The 16,798-nt window shown below is 39.4% G+C and overlaps 1 protein-coding gene across 5 annotated transcripts in view; it reads right to left on the reverse strand.

Moving 5' to 3' along the window:
- Positions 1-2,028: 2,028 nt before the first annotated feature.
- The window catches only part of CLEC1A (C-type lectin domain family 1, member A), a 43,807-nt gene continuing 29,037 nt past the window's right edge, over positions 2,029-16,798 (reverse strand). For 3 of the 5 annotated variants that reach the window (XM_011983333.1, XM_011983334.1, XM_011983335.1), the window contains 4 exons: positions 14,575-14,751; positions 8,843-8,994; positions 6,329-6,447; positions 2,029-3,979 (listed from right to left, as the gene is read on the reverse strand). In XM_011983333.1, coding sequence (XP_011838723.1) covers positions 3,799-3,979; positions 6,329-6,447; positions 8,843-8,994; positions 14,575-14,751 — 629 coding nt within the window. In that variant the 3' untranslated portion in view covers positions 2,029-3,798. The remainder of the gene's footprint in view (positions 3,980-6,328; positions 6,448-8,842; positions 8,995-14,574; positions 14,752-16,798) is intronic. The other 2 variants (XM_011983332.1, XM_011983337.1) reach the window with 2 other exon arrangements.

Genomic DNA, 16,798 nt, shown 5'->3' on the forward strand with positions numbered 1-16,798 from the left:
GGGGGATTCTTCTCTGCAGGTTGTTGTTGGTCCAGGATACCAAGGCTTTTCAAATACAACACTGAGTATGCCAGTCTTAGATCCTAGTCCCACCAACAATGAATTGGGCATCTTAGATCTCTTTCATTGAGTTCTAAGTTAGCCTTAAACAAACAAAAAGAAAACTAAAAATAAAACTGTCTGGCAAATGTAAAAAAGCTTTTGTTACATGTTTGGTTAAAGTACATTAAATGTATAATATATATATACACATATATATATTATAATATTGGTAGAATAATAATAGATATTATTCGAGCCTAAATATCTATTCATATAATGAAGTGTGTACAAAAGTCATGCAGACTTTAAATCAGAGGATCCTGCTGTTTGTAATCTTCAAATACTGTAAGAATCTCCCTACAGCGGAGTCGACTCCCACATATTAAAGCTGGCCCTGAGACAACCTACTAGACTTTCTACCTTGTTCATAATGTGTTTGCATCCTTAAAATAAAAGTTCCCCATTACCCTTCTCACACTTCCTGCTGTTATAGGGCTCATGGCCTGTTTCCTGTTGATAAATCCTGACAGTAGGTTCAATATCCTCAGGAAAAGAGCGAGCTTATTGTGTACCCGGGGATCTCAGCTCTACCAGGAAAGGCTGGGCTCCTCGTTTGACTGTTCCTGCAATTTCTTCAGAATTACATAAACAAGAACCTAGAGAGAAAAAAGTCTCCTCATCCAGAAAAACCAATTCATACAGTGCCCCTCTCTGATTCTCAACTGGATATTGTTCTTAGCAAATCAGATTTTAAAATTCACTTTATCATTATTTCCTATTCTTAATATCGATTTTTCAAAAGTGTGTAGTGAGAATGTTATGCAATACACTTTTTCTGTTGTTTTGAAAAGTTTGTTCACACTGTGATCAATATTGTGAGTTTTGCTATAAAGACAAAGGGATTAAGGGGAAAGACGAAGAAGAATAAGAATAATCCCTATAAAGACAAAGGGATTAAGGGGAAAGACGAAGGGAAGGAGCTGAAGTATGTCAAATGTATGTTATTTTTTCCTCCTCACAATGTAAAGTGACACTATCCCTTAGTCCCAGACTTGGAATGACATACCATTCACCACTCACTCTGCAGGCAGCTAGACTCTTCACATCAATGGCACTTAAAGAGATGCTTGTCATCCATCCCTGAGCTAGACTGCAGCTATATAGGATGCTAGGAGTCAAAACTTCAATGAGTGCATGTCTCTGTTTTACAACTTAGTCCACAAAATCATTTGACTTCCTCCTATCAGTCATATTTTCCTTCTGTAGCAATAAGGCTTACATAACAATTGCTTAACTGCAGACTTACTTCTCATTTCTTGTTATGCACCTATTAATATGAACTACTTCCATTGAAAATCTGCACTCATCATCAAAAATATTTGGTAATAAAACTCTTAGCTCCCCAAAGTAGGTGCCCTTCTACAATTTGTTCATAAACACAAATTTCCAAAGAAGTTGGTTGTTATTAATAAATCAAGTTTAGCCTAACACCGCCTTCTCACGTATTTTAAGTTTAGCCTAAAGGATTCTCTGTACATAATGTCAACTATAACAAGTTGAGGTGTAAATAGACCCTAGCCTACACTTGTGCCAATCACTGTGTTTTGGGCAATCAAAGGTAGCCAACTGTTTGAACTGTGTTCAAATAAGGCAAACTCCGAGCTGTAACCAATCCAGCTTTTTCTGTACGTCACTTCCGTTTTCTTTACGACGTTTTCCTTTCTCTGTCCATAAGTCTTCTTCCACCACATGGCTGCTCTGGAGCCTCTGAGTCTACTCTGGCTCTGGAGGCTATCCGATTTGTGAATGCTTCATTGCTCAATTAAACTCTTTTAAATTTAATTCAGCTGAAGTTTTTTTTTTCTTTTTAACATTGCTTATGCATGTGTGTGTGCCCCCCTATATTTAAAAATAAATCGCTAGATCCTTTTAAAAATATTTTCTTGACTTCCCTTACATTTTATATTGAAGTTCACACTATGAAACTGATTTCACATTTACTTCATTTCAGCTAACAGTAACATTATGAGGAAATTATAACTATTTCTACTTCATATGCAGTGAAATAGGCTTCATGAAGTAAAGTGACTTGCCTAATAAGTAAATCAGAATAAGAGATCTAAAATCTTCATTTTCTAACCACAAATACAGTTTTCTTTGCATGACACAATATATCAACAGAACTTCCTCAACCCTGAAGAAAATTTTAAGGAAATCAACAGAAAATTGAAAGGAAAGTTCTCAAGGAAGAATCTGCAATCGTCTTTGCTAAGTGACAATCTAACAAAATGAAATTTATGAAAGTGAGCACCAATGTGTTCTTTCTATCATATTATTGCTACTCTATGTCATTTTACCATGAGATAGATGTTTATAAAAAACAAAACTGAAGCACCTCAGTTGCCACTGTTGAAAAACAAAGATTTATAATGTTATCCTTTCTAGCATTAAACCCTCAGAATTGACTATCAATAAACCAATAAACTTGGTGGCTGTGATGGTGTCACTCCCAACGATCCCTGTTATATTTGTGCATGGAGTCATCTCAAGAAAGAAGTGCCTCACAAAGGGGCAGCTACAAAGATGTCACTGTCTCTGTTCATTTCCCACTACCTGACTGGAAATTGTGTGCACTAATGCAACTCAGCTTCCTCATCAACCATGTGTTGATGCCATAAGCTTGCCTCAAAATATTTCATTTTAGGAAAATGTTAAAACTGTTCTCTTGAAGACAACATGTATTTCAAAGACATCTTATTTTCTCCAAATAATTGTGTAATCTGTACTCTTGTAAATTCCCCAAAAACTCTCAGCAAGGCACGATGAAAATAATGATTGCCATCATATTCTGAAAAGCATTTCCATGCTGAATTTTCCCACAAATCACAAGTCCATTGTAAAATCACACACACTTCACAGTATTTACATTTATTATTATTAAATCTTCAGTACCTGAAAGGTATAAATATGGGTCAATGGAAGAAAATAGGAACTGAAACTGTTACAGGTGCAGATGAAGAGGCTGACTTTTTTCTAGTCTTTAATCTCTCTGAAGGGAATATCGGGGACGGTAGTTCTGATATGAAACTGAGATGGGGATATATTTCTTTCCTGGGAGAAATTCCTGTGGAAGGGAGACAATGATCAGAGTCTTAATGGACACAGGAAGGAATGTTTATAAGGCATTGAGATTCTCATATCAAGAGACATCCCTGTTGGGAAACAGGGCATAGACAAGGCAGATGGGGTCTTCACTGATAGATTGGGAAGGGACTAGTATGAACTGAAACAAACAAAAAGAATGCCTTGTGTATTTGGTGGTATAATCTGGGGAGTAACTGCCAATTTCTGATGGACTGCTTGACTGTCAGGGAAAAGGATGTTACTTCGATGTATTTCCTCTACAAAAAGTTTCTCATTCCACCAAGTGTAAGGAAGACATAGAAACAGGGAGGTGATATTAGACACTGAGAAGAAAGAAAGCTGAAAGTTATCTCTAAGCCAAGAAGGTAGATGACATTATGGGTTTCTGAGGTTGGTTGGTGGCATGTGAATAAGACTTCTTGTGACTTTTAAATATGTGCATAAACTCAAGCTCACAAATGCTGCTGATCCTGAACAGGAAACACGAGAACCCATTTTGTACTAGTCAGAGAGATAGTGTTTCCTGATTGTGTTCCATTTCCTGATGTCTCAAGTAGCCCTTGCATTGGCATTGCCTGGCTCACTCTGCTATTTGTAGTTGCAGAGGGAGAATCAGTCACCTTCGCCTAATGTTTCAGGGGGGAAATGGAGGCTCTCTGTCTTCACCATTCCCGCTCTCCTCTCACAGATACACCGCTTCAATTCTTGGCAGTCCTTTGAGAAGATCATCCCATTAAGGATGGCCACACAGTCTCTGCTTCTTGGGCTGGTGACATCTATTATAATCTCGAACCTTAAAAAATGAAGAAAAAGTAAATTTAATCACAGTTTATTTCTAAAATAAAATATTAAATACCCATTCTTCCTAGGGTGATAAAATTATAGTCTAGATACCAGAATCAGTTTACTGGGAAAATAGGGTCATATGCCTCTTTCTCTTCAGCCCCTAAGTTTCCACACTCATTCTTAGACACAGCAGGTCACCAGCCATCCCATTACTGGGTATATACCCAAAGGATTATAAATCATGCTGCTATAAAGACACATGCACGCGTATGTTTATTGCGGCACTATTCACAATAGCAAAGACTTGGAACCAACCCAAATGTCCATCAACAACAGACTGGATTAAGAAAATGTGGCACATATACACCATGGAATACTATACAGCCATAAAAAAGGATGAGTTCGTGCCCTTTGTAGGCACATGGATGCAGCTGGAAACCATCATTCTCAGCAAACTATCACAAGTACAGAAAACCAAACACCGCATGTTCTCGCTCATAGGTGGGAATTGAACAATGAAATCACTTGGACACAGGAAGGGGAACATCACACACTGGGGCCTGTTGTGGGGTGGGGGGAGAGGGGAGGGATAACATTAGGAGATATACCTAATGTAAATGACAAGTCAATGGGTGCAGCACACCAACATGGCACATGTATATGTATGTAACAAACCTGCATGTTGTGCATATGTACCCTAAAACATAAAGTATAATAAAAATAAATAAATACATAAATAAATAAATTATTAAAGGGGGAAAAAAAAGAAACAGCAGGTCACCCAAAACAGCAAAAATCATTTCTAACTAAAGTGAAGCTACGTGTTCTCCTCCAAATTTATATAGTTTCTCTGCCACTTAAAAAGTTATCTACCTTCTTTGTAACTCAGTTTACTTAACTATAAAATACAAATGATTACATCAAATATATCCTGTCTCCTGGGAGAATAAATGATATATTGTATATAGGGAAGAAGGATGTCTGTTCAAATACGGCTTTAAATGTGATATATTTTGATAGACAAATTACAATTTCCTGTTTCAAAGGATACTGTTATGGTTTGGATGTTTGTTCTTTCCAAATCTTAGTTGAAATATCATTCCCAGTGTTGGAGGTGGGGCCTGGCAGGAGGTATTTGGGTCATCGGGGTGGATCCCTCATGAATGGCTTGGTGCCCTCTTCTTGGTGATGAGTGAGTTCTCACTCAGTTAGTTCATGCAAGATCTGGTGGTTTAAAAGGGCCTGGAACCTCCTCCCACCCCCCTCTCTTTTGTGTTCTCTCTAGCCATTGGACATGCCAGCTCTTGCTTTGCCTTCTACCATGAGTAATGCTCCCTGAAGCCTCCTCAGAAGCCAAGCAGATGCTTGTACAGCCTGCAGAATTGTGAACCAATTAAACCTCCTTTCTTTATAAACTATCCAGCCTCAGGCATTCATTTATGCTGATGCAAAAATAGACTAACACAGATACCATGTGTACTCCTATCTAAATGCTCACGGCATATATGAGACTAGTGTTTTATATTACACCTTACATTTTCAGAAAATCTTTTCTCAGAGACTGCATTTTTTAAAGATGTGTTCCCTATTTTACTAATGCACAGAAAGCCAAGAAATCTTATCCTATCTCTGGGTACTGACCAGTTGTGTGATTTTAGGCAACCGCCATTACAGCCTGGACTCCTGGGCTTCAGTTTATTCGCCCATATAGATCTCTCTCTCTGTCTCTCCCTTCTCTCATCCACAGTATGTCCCAGACACAAACTTCTGCCAGCAGCAAGAGAACTACCCTGATATTTCACTAATGCTATGTATCTGTCTCCCTCAATGGCTTATAAGCAGTTCAAAAGCAAGCACTGGCCGGGTGCGGTGGCTCATGCTTGTAATCCCAGCACTTTGGGAGGCCAAGAAGGGCAAATGGCTTGAGTCCAGGAGTTCTAAACAAGACTGGGCAACACAGCATAAACCCAACTTTCCAAAAAATACAAAAAATCAGCTGGATGTAGTGGTGCACGCCCATAGTCTGAGCTACCCAGGAGGCTGAGATGAGAGGAGAGCTTCAGCCTGGGAGGCAGAGATTTCAGTGAGCAGAGATTGCACCACTGCACTCCAGTCCGTGCAGCAGAGCAAGACCTTATCTCAAAAAACAAACAAACAAACAAAACACACACACACACACACACCAAAATGAGGATGCACTATGGTTCAAATATCTTCAGTCATCCTCCTGCAAACACAGTATCCAGTACAAAGCAGAAGTTTGAGTAATACTTGATGGACCAAATTCTTGAACTCTGTCACTCAAGCAAAATATCTTTGTTAAATGCCTTTCCCATAAAATATCCTGAAGGCTTACAGTTCAGAAGCGAAAGGGGTTCCATCCATCCACAGCCAGGCCTTGCCACTGTCAGGGCGCAAAAGCCCTGTCCAATAAGAGTAGAAAAACGGAGAGCGGCTCTGGAACATGGCAAAGTCCTGCAGAAAGCACACAAGAAAAGCTTTCGCTTTGGAGGCATGATCACACACATGGACAGACATGCATGGGCCAGCCAACGCTTTTCTCAAAGCACACACCAGTCCTGCTTCACACAGATGCTCACGTGCTTAAGAGAAAAAGCATCGACGCTGAGGCCTGTCCGAAATTTGTCCGGGTTTAATAACTCGTTTTGTCTTAGTAAATGTGGAACACATTTCGATATTCTGAAAGCAGAAATCACATCAACCCAGATTTATTCCTGACCCATGGCTTTTAAGGCACAGAATTAAACATGAATGTTGATATAAAAATACGAGGGAAAGACTAATAAAGAGATGTGGAATGATTCTGGGACAGGGAAGAATATGGAGGGAAAAGTGCAGGAATGAGGTAGCAACCTTTATAAATGCCTGGGAAAGGAAGAAAAAAACTAAAAGAAAAATTTGCAAGGATGATTTACGTCTTAGACTAGGAAGGGGAGAAAGAAATTTTTAAATTTCTATTTATAAATATTTATGTGCATACATGTGTATAGTCCTATACATGGTAATTCTTTTCCCAATATCCATATTTAACATATGTTTACATTTAAAAAGTGATTTGCTTCCTTCTATCTAGTCTCACTCTGCACTCCTAATACATATTTTTGGAGAATTGGTGGGGACAGGGTCTCACTCTGTCTCCCAGGCTGGAGTGCACTGGCACGATCATGGCTCACTGCAGCCTCAACCTCCCAGGCTCAGTGTACTCCTAATATTTTAACATAGACATTATCTAAATATTTATTATAATTATCCATTTATACAATGAGTTTCTCAAGGCCATACACTTTGTTTCATTGTTACATCCATAACCCCTCAGATAATTAATAAAATATACCGATTTAATGAGAGATTATTGCAAATGTAAATGAAGCTATTAGCAAGCAATAGTCATAGAGTAACATGTGAAAATAACTGTAGTTGAAAATCTTTATTCTAATTAAATAGGGGGGTCCCTTCAAATTAAAAGTTTTGAAAGCAAATCATATGAAAAGGATTTAAATATATACAAATATATGAAGTTCATATAAAAAATAACTACATAGATTTAACAAGAAAATGTCCTACCACCTGATATAGTATAGTTCAATTTTATACCTGAGTTTGCAGTGTATGCTGGAGGCAGAGGAATCAAAGAGAATAAGAAAGGTCGGGCGCGGTGGCTCAAGCCTGTAATCTCAGCACTTTGGGAGGCCAAGGCGGGCGGATCACGAGGTCAGGAGATCGAGACCATCCTGGCTAACACGGTGAAAACCCGTCTCTACTAAAAAATACAAAAAATGAGCTGGGCGTGGTGGCAGGTGCCTGTAGTCCCAGCTATTCGGGAGGCTGAGGCAGGAGAATGGCGTAAACCCGGGAGGCGGAGCTTGCAGTGAGCTGAGATCCGGCCACTGCACTCCAGCCTGGGCGACAGAGCAAGACTCCGTCTCAAAAAAAAAAAAAAAAAAAAAGAGAGAAAAAGAAAAATTAGGAGGGTTTATGCTAGGACACACTGTCTTAGTCAAAGAAATTGCCTCGCTTGATGCCTAAATTAAGCCATCGAGAAAGGGTTATAAAATGTCTTAGTAGCTGAGAGAAATTACAGAGGTTCTTTCATCACAGATTTCAGGAAGTAGGTAGAAATTAAGAAGTAACTAGAATGATGTTAAGAATTTGTATAGTGAGCTGAGAATTTAATTCAATTAAACAACCCTTTGTTGATAACCTACTCTTTATCAAGAAAAATCTCTGCCAAATTCTAGAGAAACAATGATAAATAAGCAATGGCCATACTATTTAAGAACTTCAATTCAAAGGCAATAATAAATATGAGAGAAAGTAGAATAATCATATTTTAATTGTGTACTTTAATTGCATGTACTAACTAAATATATGTCAATTTGTAGTTTTATTGTCACATTTGCCTTGACCAATCTATCCTAGACTGTAAACTTCTGGAAAGCAAGATATATATTTGCAGGTTATGGTAATAATTTAGTTAAATATTTTCCACTTAAAAGCTTTGCCACTTTTAAAATGGAAGAGCAGGCAGTACTATCTTCATGTTTCTGACATTGCATCAATATTCTTCCTTTTCTACCCAAACCAAAACAGGAAAGAAGTTAGGACATTCTACCTTTGCTCCCTGAGAGGGGAGTTTAAAGTGATATTGCTTATCTTTCTAAGGGGTGTGTATTTCTGGAGAACACAACTCCTTCTAGCTACTTCAGGGGACCATTCAAAGCAATAGGAATAAGACTCAGGCCCTGATTGAAACGAGTGTGAAAAACTGTGGACCGATATTCTTGATCCTTAGAATCTTCTGGCTTAACTCTTTTAAGGCCTCTTTTTGAGAAAAACCTCAGAATCTTACCAGATCTTCTTGTTTGTTTATCTTCAGCATGGTACAGTTCTCACTGAGGCAGAAATATTTACAGTCCTCCCAACTTTTGCCGTCTTTATAGAACTGGTAGCATTTGTCTCCATGCCACTTCCATTGGTCAGTACAAGGGCTGCACCTGTGCGCTTGGAAAAAAGCCAAATTTATTGTTATTTTCTGTATGAGTCTGTCTTGCTCCTCTCTTGAAATTACAGAATATTTGATGTCCTAAGAAAGAATTAACTCCTCTTCAATATTTAATTAATTGCCCAGGCAATGATAACTACAATGTTTACTGGATACCTACTAAATGCCAGGAATTGTAACTGGTCCTAAGTATGTTGTAGAAATTAAAACAGACACTAATTGCTTATGTGGAATCTAGTAATAAATCATTGGAACTTTCTTGCCACTTGCCTGTGAAATTCAGCACGTGAAGAGAATATTCAATTTCACAAAGCAGTTGAAATGTACAGAAACTCCAACCACATTGTGTTTAGGAAATAAAGTTTCTATAATGTTCTCAAAATTATCTTACATAATAGTAAAATAAGTTTTAAAAAAGACAGTATATACCGATATGATGTGGAGTCTTTTTAAGGAAAAAAATACTGAGGCAAGCGTGAAGTTAGAATGCTGAATCTCCATGTGTCACAAATTAAATTGGGCATCCAGGCCAGAGAAGTATGGGTAAGGATCGCAAATATAGGATCCAAGCCCTGAGCGCTATAGTTTTAACCCTATGTGGATACATGACCTTGGGTCATTTAGTTAGGAACCTAATCCAGTCTCTTGAGGGTTTGTAGTGGGATGAGAACTCAAGTCATAGCCATAACAATTTCTTTATTTTAAAAGCGACCTAGTTAACATGTTAAAATCTCAGTAGCTAATACACAGGTAGGTATTATATTATCATTTAATCTTCTTGTAAATTTGAAATATTTCATGAAGTAAAACAAAATTTAAATAAATAAATAACTTAGAAGGATATCTTTGTCATGTTATGAAAAACTTGCTGTGGAAGTCAATAGTTTTTGCACTCTCTCGGACAGGTCTGCTTGCTTCGGAATTCTACCAGGAGAAATGTAACAACCTGGAGAGACTCAAGCAAAAATGCAGGGAGCCTCAGACTTCCTAAAACACAGAACAAGAATGGGAATGACGCTTACCTAAAAGGATTATTGTAAAGATTAAATACGTAAAAACCAGAGTCCAGTTTGTGCAGAGACTTACGCATAAGAAGCATTTAATAAAGGTCAGTTTCAACTGTGGTCCCTGGTGTTATGAGAACTTAGATGGGTAATACGTGCTTGGGGTGCTGTGCTGAAAAAGATTATGAAGCAGCAACTGGACTCAGCAAGGAGAATCCTGGTTCATTCTGCTCTGGATTCAGTAAATAAAAACTATGTAACTGCAATTTTAGTACAGTGCATTAATACCTTATTCCCATCTCACGTACAATGTTTTCTTAAATACCTTTGATCTTCAGATACAAGTGACCCTCTATGTGCTCTATGTAAAAATAAGTCCCATACTTGCATGGGAATTAATAGAGAAATTTTCAATGAATGTTTAAGAGGAAGCAAGGGACAATTAGATCAAAAGGTGAGAGACTAAAGGACTGAGAGCCTTATGTGAAATAGGTAGTGATACGATGTAACTAAAGAGACAGAAATAGAGAAACCGCTTTACCTCCTTAACTTCAACTAACTACATATTTAATACACTATTACTTAAACCATTGGAGGAGGAAAATGGAATACAGGTCAGAAGAAATTCATTTCTCTATGTGTACATATAGATATAGGTATAGACCTAGATATAAATAGATATACATATACATACACCCTCCACTCCAGCCTGGACAACAGAGTGAGACCTTGTTTCCCCACCTCTCTGCTCCCCCTCAAAAATATATATTTTTAAAGAAGAAAATGCATATTTTTGGCCAGAAAAATGGGTGGACTGAAAATGACCTGTTCTCAAATGTTTTGTCCATGGCACATACACCTAAGAAAAATAAAATATCAACTAATTTCTAAACGGAACACGTACACTTTCTATGAACTCTCTTTACCTATAAATTACTATTTTTGTATATGATATAGTGCAACAAATGTTTACAGATATTTAGGATCAATAAACAATAATGGTCATATTAGCAAGGCCAAAAACCCCAGGAAGGGCATTCCATTTCATAAATACATGAAAATATGTCATCCTAAAAAAAAAGGCTAATCGTCTTTTTTTTCTTACAGTCCTTTCTCTCTCCATTTCCCCTTCATTTTTGCTGTGTTTTGGACAAAAGGAATGTAAGTCTGTTTACATGTCTGGCCCAGAATTTTTTCCTCATATATCTAGCTCCCCAAACAGCATTCCTGGTTTCCAATTTTCCCCTTGTAGCCAGAGAATTCTTCCTCCTTTCACTCGATCACATCTCTATGCTTCTAGCTGTTTTGCCCCCAAATTCTGGAGCTGTTTTCGAATCTTTCATTTCTCACACATCCATTTGTGTCCCATCATGCAAAATCATTTCCACAAACAATATCCTAGTTAGAAGAACCATCATATTTCTCCTGGATTTTAGTAATAGCCATCTCTTATCTGATTTCTCTGTTGCTATTCTTTCCTCTTCCAGTCTAATTTTAACATAATTGTAGATTAAGCCTTTAAAAACTTATGCCAGATCATGTATTTCCTCTGCTCAAGACCCCATAATTAATCCTCATCTGCTCAAAATAGCAGCCAAATCTCTCGCAAAGGCACCTAATGCTATCTATGATCTCTACCTAGCCTCCTGTTAGTCTCCCACTCCAACCATGTGGGCTCCTTATTATTCCTTGAATATGCAGATACATTCATGTTTTAAGGCTCTTGTGTTTCCTGTTTTACCTATAAAGCTTGTTGTTTATCTGTATCACACGGCTAACTCCCTCAACTTTTCAAGTCTTTGCTACCATATAATCATCTTAATTAAGGATTTATGACTGTTCTATTTAAAGTAGCAACAGACTACCCTTGAATTCCTTATCCCTCTTGCCTTGTTTACCTTCATTTCTCATAGGATTGATTAATCTCTCATACATTATATTTAGGCTGGCTAATCATTATTGTATACCTGGGACCTAGAGTTTCCCAGAATCTGGGACTTTTAGTACTAAAATAGGGAACATTGGGGGAAAACTTGGAAATGCCGGTTGATACAGTTTGAACATCTGTCTCCTCCAAATCTCATATTGGAATTTGATCCCCAGTGTTGGAGGTGGGTCCTAATGGGAGGGGTCTCGGACAAGGGAGCAGATCCCTTATGAACAGCGTGGTGAGTTCTCGCTCTATTAGTCTCCGGAGAACTGATTGTTAAAAAGAGCCTGGCACATCCCTCCGCAGTCTCTTGCCTCCTGGACTCTTGTCCTGTTACCTGCTGCACTTTCCCCCATGTGTGAAAGCTGCCTGAGGCTCTCAGAAGAAGCAGATGCTGGCACCACGCTTCTTGTACAGCCTGCAGAATCAGTAACCAAATAAAACTCTTTTCTGTATAAATTACCCAGGCTCGGGTACTCCTTTATAGCAACACAAACAGATAAAGACATGAGTCATCTTATTTTATGTTTTTCAATATACTTACTTCTACCACCCCACTAGAGTAAGTGGTCCATGAGAGTAGACACCCTGTGTGTTTTGTCAGATATGCATCAGGAGGCATTCAGTAAATACTCCAACCATACTGGTAGTAGTGCTAACTAAATGGATAAGTATCACTTCAGTGGGTGGATGGATGGATGGATAACGGGTAAGATGAGGGTAAGAAATAAAAAGTAGCAGATTAAAACTGAGAACTGACATCTAACCAAAAGTATATAAGAATTTTATATGAGAAGAAACTTTAATATATTTGCATTTAGATTTTATATTTAAATTAAATGACTTATTTGCATAGTTTCTCTTTTTATTTGTTTTTATATACCTAAATAAAAATTTGAAAGACCATTTGTGTTAGGAAAATCTCGGTTACCTTAAAAAAAAATTTTTTTTGGCCAGGTGCAGTGGCTCATGCCTGTAATCCCAGCACTTTGGGAGGCTGAGGTGGGCAGATCACTTGAGGCCAGAGTTCAAGACCAGCCTGGGCAACATGGAGAAACCCCGTCTCTACTGAAAAAGTACAAAAATTAGCCAGATGTGGTGGTACACGCCTGTAATCCCAGCTGCCCAGGAGGAGATATGAGAATCGCTTGAACCCAGGAGATGGAGGCTGCAGTGAGCCGAGATCACACTACTGCACTCCAGCCTAGGTGACAGAGTGAGACTCTGACTTTAAAAATAAATAATAAATAAGTAAATAAAAATAAAAATAAATTTCTGAGATAGTGTCTTACTATGTTGCCTGGGCTGGTCTTGATCTCCTCAGCTCAATCTTCCAGCCTCAGCCTGTCAAGTAGTAGATTATCTTTTTGAAGATATGGCAAACAACAAAGGAAAGTATGCACACTGGGCTTTGTTGGAAAATTCGTAAATAAGCACCAGGCGGGGTAGTTCACACTTATAATCCCAGCACTTTGGGAGGCCGGGGCAGGGGGAACACCGGAGGTTGGGAGTTCAAGACCAGCCTGCCCAACACAGTGAAAACCCATCTCTACTAAAAGTACAAAAAAAAAAAAAAATTAGCTGGGTGTGGTGGTGCACACCTGTAGTCCCAGCTACTTAGGAGGCTGAGGCAGGAGAATTGCTTAAACCTGGGAGGAGGAAGTTGCAGCAAGCTGAGATCGTGTCACTGCTTTCCAGCCTAGGCAACAGAGTGAGACTCCATCTCCCCCCACCCAAAAAAAACAGAAAAAGAAAAATTAGTAAATAAGGACATTATGACCATTGAGGTCATTAGTCATGTAGAAAAGAATCACTTAGAGAAGTAAAACTGTGCCTATTAATACTTTTTCCTAGGTAGCCACGCAGTCAGGATGTCTGTTTCCGGTGGGAAGTGGTGTGTGTATAGTAGATGAGGAGACTTTGCCCTCCTTCAGAGTTCCTAAAAAAGAAATAAAAAGTGGAAACCTGAACATGTATACCATTTCCTAAGTAAGCATGATAAAGAGAGCAGGAGAGAGCTGACTTGAATAAAGTGGATTATCACAAAACTTGAAAAGAATAGAATAGGAATACACACACACTCACACTGAAACGATGCTCCTAGCTTTCTCCAGCAGTAAATTTATCAGTGGTGGTTCACCTACCACTGGCACTGTCATCATCTGTGGTCCTTAATAAGCTACATATTCCTGATACCCAGCCAAGTTATCCTGAATTAAAATAACTTGAGTTTGATTCAGGTTATCTGCATTTTTGGACTAGTCCCTGTATGATTTTTAAGATTTGAGAACTACAGTTATGAGTTTGCTTACTTCTTACTAGGAAAGAATTTGTAAGAACATCTGCTGAGGTAAATTGAGACATAACCCTGTATTTTCTTTACTTGTTGTCTTATTTTGGTTATTCATAGTTAATTGTTTGTATTGTTTTAAAATGTCTGCATTTGAAGAGTCCCTTGACGTATGGTATCACAGACACATGTGAATCACAGGATCCCAACAACTGATCATGATCTGGAAGCCCAAACCCTTTTTCAGTTTGCCAGACCTCTAGTTAAATAATACTTGACTCTCACTTTCACCGGCGGGAAATCCATCTCTCTGTTGCCAGATAACATGGGGACAGAGTGACCAGGACACACTTACCTCCAGCTTTGTTATAGAGCTCACGACAGAGTTTTTCAGCCACATGCTGCAGACTTCCTGAAAGCCTTATGTTCTGGACTTGAAGAGACTGCAACTCTCGGGATGTATTTCCTAATCTTTCTTCCATTTGAGAAATGGTGCCTTGACCAGTATTGGAGAGCTGGTAGTACTGAAAAACTAACCCAAATGACCAAATCAGACTGGACAGCTTATTTCTATGTTTTATTTCCATTTTCTGCCTATGGGGAAAACAAACAGTATATTTTTTAGTATCTCAGGCTCTGAGATCTCATATTGCCTATATTCAAGTTTGGACTCTAGTACATATATGAAAAGTTGTATCACCGTGGGCAAATTAATTTCTTTAAGTCTGCCTAAAAATGTGAAGTCGTGGGGAGAAAATGGCAGCTAAGAGGGCTAAGGTGGAGCTCCCACTTGGACAACAGAACTGCGTGAGGAGACTCACACTGTGAACTTTTCCTCCAGGAACCATCTTAGGAACATACCAGGAAAACTGAAAGAATTCACAGATCCTTTGAAGGAAGCAACTCAATACTGAAAATTCTGTAAGACAGCCACAAATGTGTGAAGGGGGGAAAACCCGCCTCTGAACGCACATCCCTACTGGGGAACCTGAAAATCTGGGTTACATGAGAAGGATTTAACCTTACCTGGAACAGAAATGGATATAGGGAGCCAAATATAAAATATATGCAAAATATAAAAGTAGAAGAGGCAGAAGGAAGAGTCCTGTAGGCACTCCCATTCTCCAGCTCAAGCCCAGGGAAGCCATCCCTGACTTTGTCTCACAGGGTCCTTGGACAAGGCAGCCAGTGGAATTAAAGAGGAGTCACAGGATGAAAGAAGCTTCCAAATGAATTTTGTAATAATTTCAACTGGATACGAATTTTCTTAAGCAGGATCCAGGGGGCAAAGAGGAACTGCTACAGATATCAGCACAGGAACTGTAACAGATGGTGTGAGAAGGTGGGGAGGGGCGTGGCCTGAAAGCCTGCTTGCTTTCTCAGTGGGAAGGGTTGTAGCCTGGGGCAAGATCAGAGCCCCAGGCATGAGCTGCCAGGATATAAACTCCGTGTTGTTGGTGGGGCATGGGAGGAACAAGACTTGCCTCACCAGCTATGTGGGAGCTGGGTAAGGCCTATCACTGCCAGCTTTCTCCCACTTCCCTGGCGACCTGTATGACACAGCAGAGGCAGCCGTAATACCCTGAGAAGCAACCCTCATGAACCACAGCATTCATGGCAAGCCCTGCCCAAGGAGAGTGTGAGCTCAGACCTGCCTAACCCTGACCCCATGTGATGTTTTTTCCTACCCACCCTGGTACCCACACACAAAAGACATAAACTCTTGGGAGCTGTATGGCCCCGCCCATCACCTGAGAAACCTGAATACTTATCCCGGCAAACTTAGAACAAGCTTACATCTCCTGTCTACTACTGCAGCTGGTGCTATCTTTAAAGCACCACCTCCTGGCTGGAGGCCAACCAACTCAAACCATTAGAGTAACTCAGGACAGAATAACCCTGCTCCAAGGAGGGAGAAGACAACAGCTAATTCCACTGCCTGCAACATCCTGGCTAACCAGAGGTCCTGAGTGTGTCCATCTGACAACTTCACTGCTAGCATAACCAGCATTCAAGACAACCAGCACACTAAACATATCTACAACCAAGGACTCTCACAGAGTCTACTTCACTTCCTTGCCAACTTTTCATAGCAGGTGCCCCACAGATGGGAGACCTGAAGATGGATCAGGACTCTGCAGACATTCCCCAGCACCAGCCTGGAGCCTGGTAGCACCCGCAGTGGCTAGACCCAGAAGAGAATAACAATAACTGCAGTCTGGCTCTAGGGAAGTCCTATTCCTAGGGGAAGGGGGAGAGCACAACATCAAGGGATCACCCCATGGGATGAAAGAATCTGAACAGCAGCCTGTGTGTTCCAGATCTTTTCACTGAAATACCCAATATACCCAGATGAGAAGGAAACAGAAAAGTAATTCTGGTAATATGACAAAACAGGACTCTATAACACCACCAAAAGATAACACTAGCTCCCCGGCAATGGATCCAAACCAAGAAGAAATCTTCAAATTGCCAGATAAAGAATTCAGAAGGCTGATTATTAAGTTACTCAAGGAGATACCACAGAAAAATGAAAACCAACTTAAAGAAACTTATTTATGGTTTTCTTTCTTTCTTTT

Source organism: Mandrillus leucophaeus, unplaced genomic scaffold (assembly GCF_000951045.1).
Source record: "Mandrillus leucophaeus isolate KB7577 unplaced genomic scaffold, Mleu.le_1.0 Scaffold249, whole genome shotgun sequence".
NCBI classification, from domain to species: domain Eukaryota; kingdom Metazoa; phylum Chordata; class Mammalia; order Primates; family Cercopithecidae; genus Mandrillus; species Mandrillus leucophaeus.